This window comes from Panthera pardus, unplaced genomic scaffold, assembly GCF_024362965.1.
Source record: "Panthera pardus isolate Hobbes unplaced genomic scaffold, ASM2436296v1 HiC_scaffold_24, whole genome shotgun sequence".
NCBI lineage: Eukaryota > Metazoa > Chordata > Mammalia > Carnivora > Felidae > Panthera > Panthera pardus.
The window spans coordinates 43,221,025-43,236,936 of NW_026526810.1; the positions used below are offsets into that span (position 1 = coordinate 43,221,025).

The 15,912-nt window shown below is 36.4% G+C and overlaps 1 protein-coding gene across 4 annotated transcripts in view; it reads left to right on the top strand.

Annotated features, from left to right (window-relative positions):
• Positions 1–15,912, top strand: part of WDR72 (WD repeat domain 72) — a 229,192-nt gene that overhangs the window by 21,832 nt on the left and 191,448 nt on the right. For all 4 annotated transcript variants that reach the window (XM_053889052.1, XM_019442070.2, XM_019442069.2 and 1 more), the window contains exons 2-5: positions 3,814–3,977; positions 8,080–8,186; positions 14,289–14,367; positions 15,464–15,638. In XM_053889052.1, coding sequence (XP_053745027.1) covers positions 3,825–3,977; positions 8,080–8,186; positions 14,289–14,367; positions 15,464–15,638 — 514 coding nt within the window. In that variant the 5' untranslated portion in view covers positions 3,814–3,824. The remainder of the gene's footprint in view (positions 1–3,813; positions 3,978–8,079; positions 8,187–14,288; positions 14,368–15,463; positions 15,639–15,912) is intronic.

Sequence of the window (15,912 nt, forward strand, 5' to 3'; positions counted from 1 at the left end):
TTCTGGTAGTGCTCCTTCTCATACAGCCAAGACATGTTGAACCTCCCCCAGCATGCCTGCCTTCCTTAGCCTCCCTGGGCTCCTGCACTCTAGGCCAGGCCATCCCTGTAAATGGAAGTTCACATCACCCTGTCCAGCCTCTGACTCCCCTGTGCCAGTACCTCCTTACCAAGCATGAAAACCACATCACCCTGCTTGGGTTTTAGCACTCCTCACTGGATCTGCCTTCAGTACAAATACCCTTCTCACCTTACCCAGGTTTCTGAACCCCATATCAGGGCCACTTCCTTCATCATCCTCACAGTGTCAACTCTTTCCTTCTTGCTCAGGCCCCAACACCCAGTATGAGACAGCCTTGCACACACTGTCCCTCTTCACTCTGCTTGGGTTGTGCATCTCACACAGACCTGCCCCGTGTTTGGGCATCTTACTTATCCTTCCTGGGCTCCAATTCCATGTGTTCTCAGATGCCCTCCTCACCCTATATGAGCTCTGACACTCCACTCAAGTTTTCTCTGTCCAGTGGTTTTAGGAGTGAACTAGCCAGGAAGAGAAAGGGTTCTACCTTTTTTTGGAGCTTATATTAGATAAATGTTGGGTGTTTTCATTGTGTTATCTATACCTCTTAATATCTCTGTTTGATCTTACCTCCCTGATTTCTTTCATTCAACGTTCTCTTTCTTTACTACTCCTTGCCTTTTTTTTCCTCTGGGTAATTTTTTGAGAATTATCTTTAAGTCCATTGATTCTCTCTTCACTTGAGTCTATTTTGATTTATTCTCTTGACATTTGTTATAGTCCAATGATTATGTTTTATTTCTAGAAGTAGTATCTGTTTGTTTTAAAATTCTACCTGTTTATTTTTTTGTAGGCTGTCTTTTTTCCTAGGGTTTTAAATTTCTTCTTTTGTCTCTTTAATAGTTTAAAATAACTTAATACATTTGTTCTTCTTTTGCAATAAATTTTATATTTTTCTGTTAGTATTAGTTCCTGGTGTACTGATCTTTCTGTTTACTTATGGTGTATTATTTTCTTGAATGTTTTGTAATTTTTAATTGGGAGTGTGGTTGTGAAGTATCTTTTAAAATGCTTTCTTTTTTAAAAAATAGTTTTATTAAAGTGTAACAGACATGCAGTATATTTATATGTCTATGTATATGTATTGAAAATGTACAATTGTATATGTTTTAACATAATGTGTTCATTCATGAGACAATCACTACAGTCAAAATAATGCATGTCTACCATCCTCAGAAGTTTCTTCATTCTTCTTTGCAAACTCTTTAATCCCGGTCCCTTTCTCCTGTCCATAGGCAACCACTGACCTGCTTTCTGTTGTCCTGGATTAATTTGAATTTTCTAGAATTTTATAGAAATGGAGTCATACCGTATTTATTCTTTTTAGCTACTATTTTCACTCAATAGAATTATTTTCAGTTTCATCTGTGTTGTGCTGATTAAGAGTTCATGCCTTTTTTTGCTGAATAGTATTCTGTTGTGTGGCTATCCCATAATTTGTTTATCCATTCATCCCATGGTGGACATTTCAGTTGTTTCCAGTTTTTAGCTATTACAAATAGAATCCTACTTGGTCGCAGTCTTTGTATAAATACTTGCTTTTTTTTTTTCTTTTTGGGTGAGACCTAGGGATGAATTGACTGGGTCATGTAGTAAGCACATTTCACTTTGTAAAACAAAAAAACTATCAAACTATTTTCCACTGTACATTTCTAACAGCAGTGTATGTGTTCGGTTCTTCTACATTCTTAATACTTGGCCTGATGTTTTTTAAGTTTTGAGATTGTCTAATAAGTGTGTAGTGTTTTTGAAAGGCTTCCCACTGGTACCTTTGACCTGAGGACACTTTTTTACATGGGTTTCTGCACGTGGGGATTCTGGCATTATATGTACGTCATGATATTTTTTATTAAACCTATTTTGTGGTTCAGGTTTGGCATGTTTTTCTTGGGAGTTTTGGAAATCAGCTTCCTTATCTTTCTGAGTAGTGTTGGAGTTATTTTAGATTCCATTTCATTGAGCAAGGAAGGGCTTCTTGCCCTTAAGTGGGGATTAACTCTTAAACATCTAGCCAACAGATCCATGTACAGACTCAGCTCTCATTTCAGGTTTCTCTTAGACTTGTAATGCCTGGAATTTCCTAGACTTATTTAAAAGCATGACTATTAAGCAACAATTAAAACACACAAACACATGTACACACACACACACACACACAGAAAGAGAGAGAGAGAACATTCTTTCTCTGTGTTTGAAGCAGAAGTCCAAGTTCAGATTACAGTGTTATTGAAATCAGAACTCTTTGGTTAGCTTAGTAATGTTATTAATATGTGTGGTTCTGGTAGTCTGAATTACAAAGTTCCAGATATTTCGCATAGAAATCTTAGTTTCATGGTCCCTGGGGCCTGTGGTAAGAATAGTACAGGCCACTTGTGTACGGACCTAAAAAGTGAACCATCAGGAAGTAGGTATTGAATTCCAAACAGCTGAACTATAAGTAAATTTTTGAAAGGAACCAGTTTATGGGTTAAGCACTGCCTACATTGAATTTGTGTTCATAGTGTAGTGCATACCCCTGTTTATATGTGTGTGAGCCTATGTGTAATTAAACATTACAAAGAATATGTACCATAAATTTTAATAACTTATATTGGCACTTGTCCTATTTATGCTTCAGTACCAGAAGCCCTGCAGGACAGAAGGTTTTTCATTTTGTTAACTTTCTTAAGCCAAATGTGGGAAGTAAGTTTGGCATCTTTTTCCCTCTCTTATCTTTGACATTTTTAATAAGACTAGTTAGATACTATGAAGTCATAAGAGGAAACATACTAATCTACTCTAAAGACTTATAGCATGATTAATCACCAAATTATTTGTTATTTCAGAAAAGAATGCCTATTTGGGGGAAACATTTAACTCAGTGTGGCACAAACAGTAATGCACATATCCCTAGGTGATATTTGAGATCATTTGGGGGGATATACAGGCAAGCTTTTTTTGATAATTGCTTATTCATCTTAACCCTTGTAACTTGTACATGAAGGTAGTAATTTCATGAAAATTCTTATTGAGAAAGATATCAAATACAAAAATAAGTGAACTAAAAACAGAACATGAATATGACAGAAATCAGGACAATCATGCATGAATCTTTGAAGACTAGAAAAGACTGTTTTTATAGGAAAGATTTACTTCTTAATTACAAAGTTCAGATATTTGTTACTTAGGTGAAGTGATGACGTTTTGGGGGAAAAAGTATGCAAAGCTGTCTTCGTATTATAGTGTGTAGCCAGCTCTATTCTTCTTAAGAGGCCTAGCTGGGCTTTGGAGCAAGTCAGGATCACCCGTAGTCAGAGCTGTGTGTGGAGTGGGTAGATTATTCCTATCCTTCTCTTTGTCTGCATTAATAGTTACTAACTGAAGGGCACCTGGGTGGCTCAGCTGGTTAGAAGGCTGACACTTGATCTTGGCTCTCAGGTCTTAATTTCAGGGTTGTGAGTTTGAGCCCTGCACTGGGCTCCTTGCTGGGCGTGGATCCTACTTTAAAAAAATAAATAAATAAAGTCACAAATTGGGATAAAAGTCATGTCTCTTTGATGGATTAATACTGAGCATGGTAATTTCAATGCCTAATGAGTGCCTTCTCCTCTAATTGACAGGGAAGCACCCTTTTCCCCATCTCTGGGAGAATACATCCCAGAGTTTAGATCATGGTGAGTTCACTTTGTGACATGATCAGTCTTCCCAAATTTTTGAATGATGACTGTGTCCACTTCCCTTCTCTGTTTGTTCAAGATTCTGTCAGCATGAGGTGCTCCCTGCAGGCAGTGGCGCTCTGGGGGAAGAAGGCCCCTCCGCACAGCATCACTGCCATCATGATCACTGATGACCAGCAAACCATTGTGACTGGAAGTCAAGAAGGTCAGCTCTGTCTCTGGAATCTCTCACCTGAACTAAAGGTTAGTGAAAGTGATTAACATTGAAACAGAAAGCACTCCCAATATAAACACAATATGATTCTTCCTGCAATGACAGTGGACGTTTTGCATGATTGTTAAGTAGGTGATTACTGAAGTAATAAATTGGTTTTACTTCTGAATTTGGAGAAAATGAAGTACTATATGATGGATCAAGATCCTATTTGAAAATTTTATTATGAATATTGCTAATCTTAGCTACCAGCTAAGTGTTATCACCCTTGAAGCTGTGCTGAGTGTTACCATTTTACATCCTGAATTATATGTTTAAGTAACTGAACTACAGACATATAAGTATAATTCTAAAAATTATGGCTCGTTAATCTAAACAAAGGGCACCCTTGAAAACCGCTATTAACTAAATGAGTAATATCTTAATTATCTGGGTGTTTCTGTCAGTTTGGCCTTCTTGCTATTCTTTTAGTCTCTGCTTGCATGTGATTTTTAAAGATCACATCAAAAAGCTCTAAATCCACTTTACTATTGTCGTCTTCCTATCTCAGAACCTGACCTCACCTAGGTTTTGGCCCATTGATTGGCAATTAATTGTCCCTGTCCCAAGTCATAAACATTTAACATATTGGAATAGATATTTGCTTAGTGCTAGCAGCCTCTAGACCCAATTTGAACATTTAAACTAATGATGTACTTAAAGTATACTGCCCTCATTAAGAAGCCTTTTAAAGATCAAAGACTATTTTTAGCCTTTAAAGTTTGTCACTTTAAAACCTAAATTAACAATTAATTGTAATTCTATTTTATAGTGTAATTAATTAACATCTCCCATCACAGAAGAGTTATACTGCAGGACTGCCAAGAACTGCATAGCAGAGCAGCTCAGCTCAATGTTTATGAACATCCTAGAAAGAAGGAACTGGTCTTATTGCAACAGTTGAGATTTGAAAAAAGTGGCCCACCACATGTATTATCTCTTAGAGTTTAAACTCACACTTCTAAATGGCTTCAAATGTCTTGCTACTGTTTTTAATATTTCAGTATAGTGGTTTCTGGCTGGAGTAGTTGTGTTATATAATAGGTAGGATGCAATAAGCTTAAGAAATTTGGAATCCTAGCATTTGTATCTTTTTACATACGCTCCTTGTATTTATTCAGCATTTATTCAACATGCATTTATTGACTACATATAAGTTAGGCAGTACGCTGTGTACCTCGGTTCAAACACGAACGAGAAGACTTGGTGCTGGCCATCAAAGGGGCTGCAGTGCAGTAAAGGAAGGATATTGGCTAATGCTGTGCATTTATGTGATAATACAAGGTACTCTGAGTACCTTGAGGGCTGAGGGATTTATATTTAAAAAAATTAACTAGCAGGAACACCATATGCTAATTAAAAGCAGTGGCAAAATTAAGGGATTTTGAGATGATTTATGCAAGAAGATGACATAATACTATATTATTATATTTGTGATTTAGACTATCATTTGGTATTAATGTCAAGGGCATACTGACGGCAGAGGGAGAAGAGATAAAGGACAGTGACTGTGGTAGGAGCCTCTACGTTAATTTAGGCAAGAAAGTTTTTGAGTATGAACAAAGTCAGTGACAGAGGGGAAGAAAAGGAGATGAAAACTGGGAAGATACTAAGAAGAAAGAATGGGAGGAACTGAGCAAATGATTGGAGTGTGGGTAAATGTGCAGGAACAGTCAAGGTTACCTTATAGATTTGGGGTTTGAGTGGTGGGTGGGACTGGTGGTGTGATGGTATCCTGTATTTGTATAAGGAATAGAGATGATTAGAGAATAGGAACAGGAAGGGAAAGGAGGTGATTTAAGTTTTGGACATCTTGGAGCATCCAAGTATTTACTAGGGGATTAGAAACACATCTCAGTTTTTCCCTGTCCATGGGTGGTGGGACTGTAGGGTACCGGGAAGCTAGAGAATAAGTACCTCCCTGTCCTGGGCTTCTCAACACATGCATCCCAAGCTCAGGGTCAGACTCCCAAAGACCTCTTCATGGGGTCTCCCAGTGAGGAGCTTCTCCAAGGTTTCATGCTAAGAACTACTTCACTTGTGTTTTCTGGTATTTTTAACACTTTTAAGCATAGAGAAAGGTGAGTTGAACATCCTTCCAGATATATTCCCTGAGTGTTGCTGTGTTCTATTTTTCTTCCTATTTAATACTCAGAAGGAAACACAACAATGACAAACTGAAGAGTAGCAATATTGTGTATAGGGAGAGAATGGAGAGATTGATCAGGTTCTAGTTCTGATATTTACCAACTTTGATGTCAAACAAATGACATATTCATTGAGCCTTGATTTCTTCATCTGTGAAATGGGGGATGAGACCCTGTTCATAGTTGCACTAGTGCCTGGATATGGTGGATGCTCAGCAAGTTGTGTGTTCCCATTTGTGCTATTGGAAGCTCTTGGCATTGGGCGGGGTTGGCAACGCTTCATACAGGTAGAGCCCATGAATGGAAGTAAAGGTGCCGTGGATTTCATCATGACAATGAGCAGGTATGATGGTGGATTTTTGTTGTTGTTGTTATTCCTCACAGCAGTTCCAGAATATGATAAAATGAAGAGATTATACTGAAGAGTCAGAGCTTATTCAACTACATGTGGGAGTTAGTAGCAGAATGAGGACTCCGTATGCAAAGCAATGGAATTCCTTTATGCTGTTTTATTCATAGTGGATTTTCTCTAGGAGAGGGAATGTCCTTGATTTGCCCTGATTCATTGCTTAATTTGGCCTGTAATATATGGAAAGGTGTTAAATGCCTGGGGGTATGTGTTCTCAAATGTGATGATGGGGAAAGACAGTATGTTATTTTCTGAGATGGGACCTTCTGGATTTCCCAGGAAAAAGGTGGAATAAGAACTTGGGTTTTAAATGGTTCTAACCAACCACAAAACTTTAATCTAACATCTTTAGAAATTTAATCTAACATCTTTTAGAGAAGTATTGCTGATTATGATAGAAATAAGATGAAGGCAGAGAACAACTGTGTTTTGAAATAATTTGTACTCATTGATATGATTTGGTTATCATCTATGGATATGTTTACATAGTTCAGAAAAAGCATAATGAATATGAATTAATTTGGAAATAGATTATTACCCATAGGACAAGTTTTATTACAAATTTTCTAGTCATTCAAATTAAATTTTTAGTCCCTACTGACAACCTCTTCTCCATTTGAAGGGATCTTGCATGTTTTCTGTTTTGTAATTTGATTTTCACAATCTTGTTTTATAAAAACAAAGAGCACTGGACATCTTTCACACATGAGATAATGGAAGAATTAGCCTTCAATGCCATATTTTTAAACTCATGTTTAAAAATTGGTGTTTTTAAATAAGAGCTTAGTTAAAATCTGACTTTTAATGTGGAAAAATTAGTTTTTATTAGTTTTTATTTCTGAGGCAAGAAGCCACATAAGGTTACAGTAAGGTTATAATGATTACAAAAAGGGTAATGTTTTCTTTGTATTATTTTGTAAACTCATTTCTGCATTCTGAAATTTGCGCATTAACATGCTGCTATCATTTGAGGCACATTTTGTGCATAATAAACATCAACACTGACTTACTTGTATTCAAAACCTAGATGTTGTAAAACAGGTCTGGTGATTGTTTAGTTGTCAAGATGGATATAAAACCGAAAACAAAAACCAAAAAATGTGTACAACACAATTCCTGTATCTGGATATTTTTTTAGGGGTGCCTGGGTGGCTCAGTTGGTTGAGTGCCAACTTAGGCTCAGGTCATGATCTCACAGTTCATGGGTGTAGGCCCCAGATGGGTCTCTGTGCTGACAGCTCAGAGCCTGGAGCCTGCTTCGGATTCTGTGTCTCCCTCTCTCACTGCGCCAACCCCAATTGTGCTCGCTCTCTCTCTCTCTCTCTCTCTTTCTCAAAAATAAATAAACATTAAAAAATAGATTTTTTTATTCTGTGGATTTCCAGGTGGCATAAATCAGTTTTCCTAAAACGTATGTAGAGCAAAAACATAATATAACAGGATTTTCTAATCAGAATTATGAATAGCCACATAAAATGATGTTTATATTCTTAAGAAGTTTACAACTGTTTAAAAGCTTACCCTGATCATTTTCAGATTTCAGCTAAAGAACTTCTGTTTGGTCATTCGGCTTCTGTAACATGTTTGGCAAAAGCGAGGGACTTCTCTAAACAGCCCTATGTCGTTAGTGCTGCTGAAAATGGGTACGTAAGATGTGTGCAACTTTGTAACCATCTGTATTCTCTCTACCTTTTTAAAACCAATTAATGGGGTACAGAATTCGGGAGTTGAAGGAAATCTTAGTGATTATCATGTTCCTTTTACATATAGGAAAATTTTGATCTTGAATGGTAATTTGTGTGATGATCCCAAGGAATGTGATCAGTACTATGTTTCCCAATTTAATACTCTTTTTTTTCCGGATTAAGATCAGAATAAACACCCCAACTTGTGTATCAGGCCTTGTGGCAGCCTCCCTGTGTAAAAGATACTGGCAAATGCCACCTGTTATAGAATCTGAAAACGGAAAAGTCTGGGTGCTTGTCTTTTTTCAAGTTGTAACTCACTTTGAGCTCTTAAGCAAACTATCCAAGCCTTCATAGGTTTGTACAACAACTCAATAGTTATACTCCTTATGTAATACACTCGTCTGATATCATTATAGAAGAAACAGAAGAGAGGACTCAGTGGTAAGTGGGATGATGGGAAAAAGGGGAAATAGACTGTGATTTGGGTGCAGTTTCATGGAAGCAAGCTTTATTCCAATGAAATAGAACTAAGCTGTAAGAGAAAAGCCTCACTGATGGAAGATCTACTGGGCTCAGCTGAAGAGTTATTTGCCAAAGTAAACCCAGGAATGCAGAATCAATTCAGCATGCATTTGTGAATCAGGGATTGGATTACAGGCTGAAACAAGAGAACCCCTCCTTTTTGTTTTTAATCTGAGAAGAAATTACATGGCTCTGAGAACGAAAAGAATAATGAGTGTCCACCTTGTAGAAACTTAATAGTTTAACAGAATGCTAGTGAAACAGATAGCAAAGCTGTTCTCATAGCTTATAGCAAAGACATAATTGTTAAACCTAGAGAGATTGAACTTTGGATGAGGCTAAAGTGAAATGCACTGGTACATTCTTTTTTTAACAATTGCTAGTAGCTTTCATATGCTAGGACTCCCATTCCCAGTCTAGAGAATTTGGGAGATGGCAATTTTTTATTTTTCTGAGTCTACTTGGAGAATTGAGAAAATTAATAGCTAAATGAGAAATAGCTCTGGAAAGTAATTGAGTTCCAGCTTGAGGTTTTTGCCCACAGTAGTCTAGCTCCAAAAAAGAAACTAAGGTTAATGGGCATATTCTTGATGATAGATGAATTTAGCTGTATGACCCTGCAAATATGATTATTAAAGAGCCAAAGAGTCTGGTTTGGTCTTTCTTTTCCAAGATGATTTGAATTTTCTAGAATTCTGTTCCTTCAAGATGCAAAACTTAGCCTGCATCTGTGAGATACTTTTTAGGCAGTATCTATATTTCAGCTATTGCATACTTAGCAAATCTTGGTTTAATCTGCTGGAAGTTATTAGTTTACTAGGCTTGGTCCATTATGCCCCAAACAATGACTTTTGCTTTGAGTAGACTTGGGAATGACTGTGGACTTAGCATTTCTGCTTCCAAGTTGATCAAAGGGGCACAAAATTGCTTTGACTCAGTATTTCATTTTTCCCCCAAAGTATGATGTCATCAATAGGCATAAATCCTAAGATTCAGGAATCCCAATGAATCCCAGGATACATGAAAGGAAATAGATACCTGGAGGCCTGATGTTGAAACAGACAATGCCAGAGAATGCCAGAGAAAAAGAAAATCCTGAAAGGAGTTAGTGGGAAAAAGCAGATTTATAAAGGAATGTAATTAAGCTGACTTCTCAACAGTAAAATGGAAACTAGACAGTAATGAAATATCTTCAAAAAGCTGAGAGAAAATATCTGCCAACTTAGAATTGTATCTCTAGCGAAAATGTCTTTTAAAAAAATAAGGTCACAATAGGTATTTTAGACAAATGTTAAGCATTTAGTAAGTATTTAAGTAATTAGTACTTAAGTATCTAAGTATTAATAAGTATTAATATAATGCTAACTATTTAAGTAAGTACTTAAGACAAATACTAAGAATGTTCACTGCCCATAGACCCTCTATAAGCACCAGAATTGTAAATGACATTCTTCAGTAAGAAAAACAATGATTTCATACAGAAGAGCTGAGATGTAAGAAGGAATATTGAACAAAACCAGCAACGTTTCAGAAAATGCAAATAAATATAGATTAGAAGACAATAATGTTTATATATACCTCCCACCCCCCACCGCCATATATACACACAATCTATAAATATGTCAATTCTAGTCAACAATCACATAGGATAGTGTAGTGATCAGATTCCACATGTTTTTGTTCTATAGGTGGGTAAAGATGTTGAATAACTTTAGGCTTTAAGCTAGATGTACAAAAAAAAAAAAAAAAAAAAAAAGCTAGATGTACATATTTCCAGGGTAGCTGCTAAAAGAACAGATAGAAGAAATCAAAATAAAAGAAATAGAATACAGAACTTCCAATTTGGAAAAGAAAAATAATGTTATTTAATCCAAAGGAGACAAAATAAATGGGGCAAATAGAAAGCACAGAATAACATAGTTGAGATAAATCTGACTAAAACCATAATCTCAATTGAGACCGAGCCCTCTAGTTAAATCACATAGATGGTCATACAATTTAAAAGACAAAAACAGCATAAGGACATAGAAAGGTTAAAAGTAAATGGATGGAAAAAAGATTTACCAGATGAATAATGACCAAAATGTTGATATTTGCTATGTAAATATTTTGTGTTAATAAATACATGTAGTTAATAAAACCTTAAGGCAAAAAAAGCCTTGGCATTGATAAAGGGGGTTATTACTTATTAAAAAAACTTTTAATCACAAGCGAGAAGAAAGTTGGGCAAGTACCCAGTCTTAGAGTCTTCCAGGGAAGTGCTTCTCCAACCTGAGCTTGCAGTAGGACCACTTACAGAGCTGGTTTAAATAACAGACTTCTGGCCCCACTTCCAGAGATATGGGTTCAGTAGGTCCAGGCTAAGGTTCAAGAGCTTGCATTTCTAACACGTTTCCTGGACAATGCTGATGCTGCTTGTTCAGAGAACACATCTGGTATAGTGAGTACTGAACATGGGGGCAGTGAGAGAAAGTGTGATGTCAAGAATAACTTGGGAAACTCATTGGTGATGATACCATTCACTGAGAATAGAAAACTAAGGCAGGCAGATGTTTTGCTTCATTGTGAATATGAAGAGTGTGAAGTCTTGCAAGTCATTTAGGTAGAGACATCTAATAGCCAGTTGTGTATGGAAATGTAGAGCTCAGTGAATTGGTCTGGGATTCCAACATCATATGGGTGCTACCTGAAGTGATGGGAATAGATAATTCACCCAGAGAGAGTGCGAAATGTGAGATGGTAAGAAAGCCTAAGACAAAACTAAGGGAAACCAGAATTCCAGAAGCAGAATGGAACCTGAGAATGCCAATGAAACCCTAAAAGTATAATGGAAGGGGCGCCTGGGTGGCTCAGTCAGTTAGGCGTCCGACTTCAGCTCAGGTCACAATCTTGCAGTCTGTGAGTTCGAGCCCCGCGTCAGGCTCTGGGCTGATGGCTCAGAGCCTGGAGCCTGCTTCCGATTCTGTGTCTCCCTCTCTCTCTGCCCCTCCCCCGTTCATGCTCTGTCTCTCTCTGTCTCAAAAATAAATAAAAACATTAAAAAATAAAAATAAAAAAAAAAGTATAATGGAAGATAAAAGAGAGTTTGAAGAACATAAGGGACTTGGATTCAAGATGGCAAACCATGTTTATCTCCTCTCCCTCTAGATGTTTTATTAAAATTATAATCATAACAACTTTATAGGCAAATAAATATAAGAATAAGCATGGACCAAAGAAAATAGTCTATTTCTGAAAGTAGAAAAGTGGATATAAGAGTGGTGACTGATCTGCTTATCACCGGATGAATTTTTATTGAGCTGCTGAGGTAGAGATACAGATTGAGTAAAAAGGGGGGGCTTTTCTTAAGGAAATCAGTGGGAATTTAACAATTTTCTAATTTTATATGTTGCAGATACTTTCCTCTGTGTTCCTCTTTTAACTGAAATTTAAAAAATCAAAAATTTAAAAATTTCGGCAATTGTTAAACAATTTTTTTGAGTTAAGCTTCCTTTTTAATTGAAGATGATTTAATCTATGTAGAAACTTTGGTAACAGTATTTCAAAAGGAAAAGAAGAATGTACATTTTAACAGTTAATTTTCCTGTGTTCTTATTAAATATGTAACTTGTACTGTTCCAGCTAAAATGTCAATGCTATTTTTGAAACACAACACATTTGCTTTCTTTTCTTAAAAAGAACTGCTAAGCATAAGAGTCAATTTTTGCTTTGTGGTATTTTTGTATATATATATATTTTCTTACTTTAAGATAGAAAATAAGATGATAAGCAAACAAATAGGGAAAACATTAGAATCCAAGAGAAACATTGGTATCACAGAGAGAGCTTTTACTGATACAGGCTCCAACCTTGGAAAATGGGATTTTATTAGCATGGCTTGATGTCTGGGTCCTAGCCCCAGTATTTTTAAAAAGTTCCCTGATAACTCTCATGTATAGCCAGTTGAGAACCACTGGTTTAGAGATAGCCTTATCTAGAAACAAATTAATGACCAGGAGCTTTGCAAAACCTACATGTGGGGACTCCAACACAGAGCCATGGAATTAGAATCTCTATGGATAATTTTTGAAATATGCACAGGCGATGTACAGCTAGAGTTGAGAACCATGTTAATAAACTCCAATTCCTTATGAAGCTAAACTTTTATATTAATAGTGACTTAAAGTTCTATTTATTTTTATCTTTGACACTTTTTTTTTTACCTTTGAGATATATTATTTCAATTTCTACCTTTTTTCCTAGTTTTATTTCACACACACACACACACACACACACACACACACACACACGTGTGTGCACATTTTCCCTTTGTTTTATTGAGTTACGTGAGTTTTCATATTGCCTCAAATCCTTTTTGGAATACGTTTGGATATAAACAGAGAGAAAAAACTATGAATATTTTGTTTTTATATCTAGAACATGATTTCTCAGCCTCGGTACTAAGGACATTTTGGAGCACCGGGAGAATTCTTTGTTGTGGGGGCCCTCCTGTGCATTGCTGGATATTTAGCAGCATTCCTGGCCTTTCCCCACTAGATGCCAGTAGTGTGTTCCTGGTTGTGACAACCAAAAATCTCTTATCATTGTTGGATGTCCTTTGGGAGACAAAATCGCCCCAGGTAGAGAACCACTGATTTAAAGATTGATTTCCAGTGTTTGGCCAGAAAAACAAAAAGGCTGGCAAACACCAAATGCATCTAGCATTTACTATGATTAATTCGTATCTTTTGCTTCTTAATAGCAGCTTCTCCCTTAGAGCTAATAAAGCTATCCTTAATTTTTTCATGGAAAGTTTTGCTTATGTGTTGGAAGTGTGAAAACTGAAGAATATTACCAAACAACTCTAAAACAGCCATTCTGGTTTTTGTGAACTGAAATCACATAGATTTAAATTGCCCTATACTTGGATGCATTTTATCACTGTGTTTCCTAATGGTATGTACATCTTTGTAACATATATGCAACCAAGTCAGAGTTTTGTAAACAATTAGAATTTTCTAAACATGCAGCAGCAAGTGTGATTTCAGCATTTCAGGATAAGCAAAGAAATAAACCATTATCAATTATAGACCAAATATAGCCTCTTGGTGGCACTGTTTATTTTTATAAAAATGATACTTCGGCTCCAGAAGATGCAGCCCTTGATGCGTTATGCTTTTCAGAATATGTAGTTTAAGTTCAGTGAAATAAACCATTTTCAAGAGGATGCAGTTTCCATGGAAAGATTGTTGTACTGTCACTCTAACAGACTGTGATAGCTGTATCCACACAATTTGTTTTAGGTCAGGTTGGTGCTAAGGTAAGGTCTGTAGGCTGGCGGCAGGGTGTAATTACCCAAACAAAAAGACACAGATACAGTATGTCATCCCTGCTAATGACCACAACATTTTCTTGCTCAGTAATCTGTAACAAAAAGCCACATAAACGATCAGGTTGCATTTAAGTGCAGCACTACAGAAAAACTTGGTGGCACAAAAATTATTTCAGCCGATTGACTGGAAATGACAGAGAATAATACCAAGTTATCTCTGCTAGGGAGATGTGTGTTTGGAATGTCACGAACGGACAGCGTGTGGAGAAGGCCACGCTTCCTTACAGGCACACTGCAATCTGTGTAAGTACATTCAGTCCCTTCAGAACATTTCTGGATTCTGCAATTCCTTCAGAGCATTTTCTAGGCACACATTTAAAGAAATGTCTTTGGGGGGATATTCTTTTCTTTAATTTTTCTTTTGTCCCTGAAATAGAACACTGTCAGTTATCATCTGTTATTTTGGCATTTTCCCCCAAAAGTTAACTATTCAAGAATTGTTTTCCTGATTCTTCCTTTATTTTTGTGTCTTTCCAACATAGATACATTTGAAAGACAGTTTTTTTTTCTTAGTTACACTCCACACACACACAGATACACATGTAGAAAGATTCGGTTTTAATGACAAATTATTTTATAAAAGCAAAAAAGGTTTTCTTGTCTTTAATTTTAACTATTTTTAGGTGGATAGGTTCTTAATTTCTGAATTTCTTATTTAGGAAAAGAGAGCAAAAGGTATAGCGATACCTTTATTTCCCAGTATTTAAAAGAGATTTTACCTTTTGGTAGATGGACTCCCAGCATACAGGTAAGGCAGTTGCATTATACCAATGGTGCTGACAGTGTTTTTTAATGTTTTACTCATTGCTTTTAGCATTGAGGACTTGCACTGCAATATTCACAAACTCCTTTCTGGTGCCAAAATCTTAATAGTGAGAGAGTCTGTCTGGAGTAGAATGTGTTACTCAATCTTTGATAAAAGCTGTTCTCAAAACTTACTTGGCACTAGAATTCCTCACACACTCTTCAAATGTATTTATTTCTTATTAACATGAAGCAATGTTGCCAGAAGAACCTGATTTTTGTTGTTGTCTATTTCTACATAGCATTCTAGAAATAAAACAATTGTGAACTTTCTATGATTGGAATAAGATTCATTCTTCCTAAAAAGATCCCCCTTTCTCAGGAAAAATACTGAAATACAAAGGAGACTCAAGCCCCAAATCAATACTTTAGCAATGTGGAATCATTGAACTAAAAGAAATTTAACTTGCTATTCATTCAAGTAAATACCTTCATTGAATAGATGATAAAACTAAAATCAGAGGAGTCTTCACCATAGCCCAAATTCTGTTAATTGCTAGTAATTCAACTCTTGCTTTGAATTCCATTTCCATAGTATTACCACTGCTCCTTCCGGATGACAGGGGAAGGCTGGCTTTTGTGTTGTGGAGAATATCAAGATGTTCTTATCATCGATGCTAAAAGTTTGGCTGTTATTCACACTTTTATATCATCTCAGTCTCCTGATTGGATCAACTGCCTGTGCATTGTACACTCCATGAGAATTCAAGGTAATAGTTGGGTCTTATAGAACACTAAGAGAATGCATATAAAAAGATCACTTTTGAACTATTTGTTGAGCTACTGGGCAAGAGCTCAGAATACTTCTTTATGTTTACCTGTTGGTGGGGATAGTTCTCTAAGCCAAATCAAAAAACTGAGAACACCCAAGCCAATGGTTCAAGTCGTTAGAAAGTCAGCAAGAGGTCAAGATGAAATGAAAAGAGGAGACCATGTTTCCATGACCCAGTTCATCGGTACATTTCAGGAGTGACAAGCAGGCAT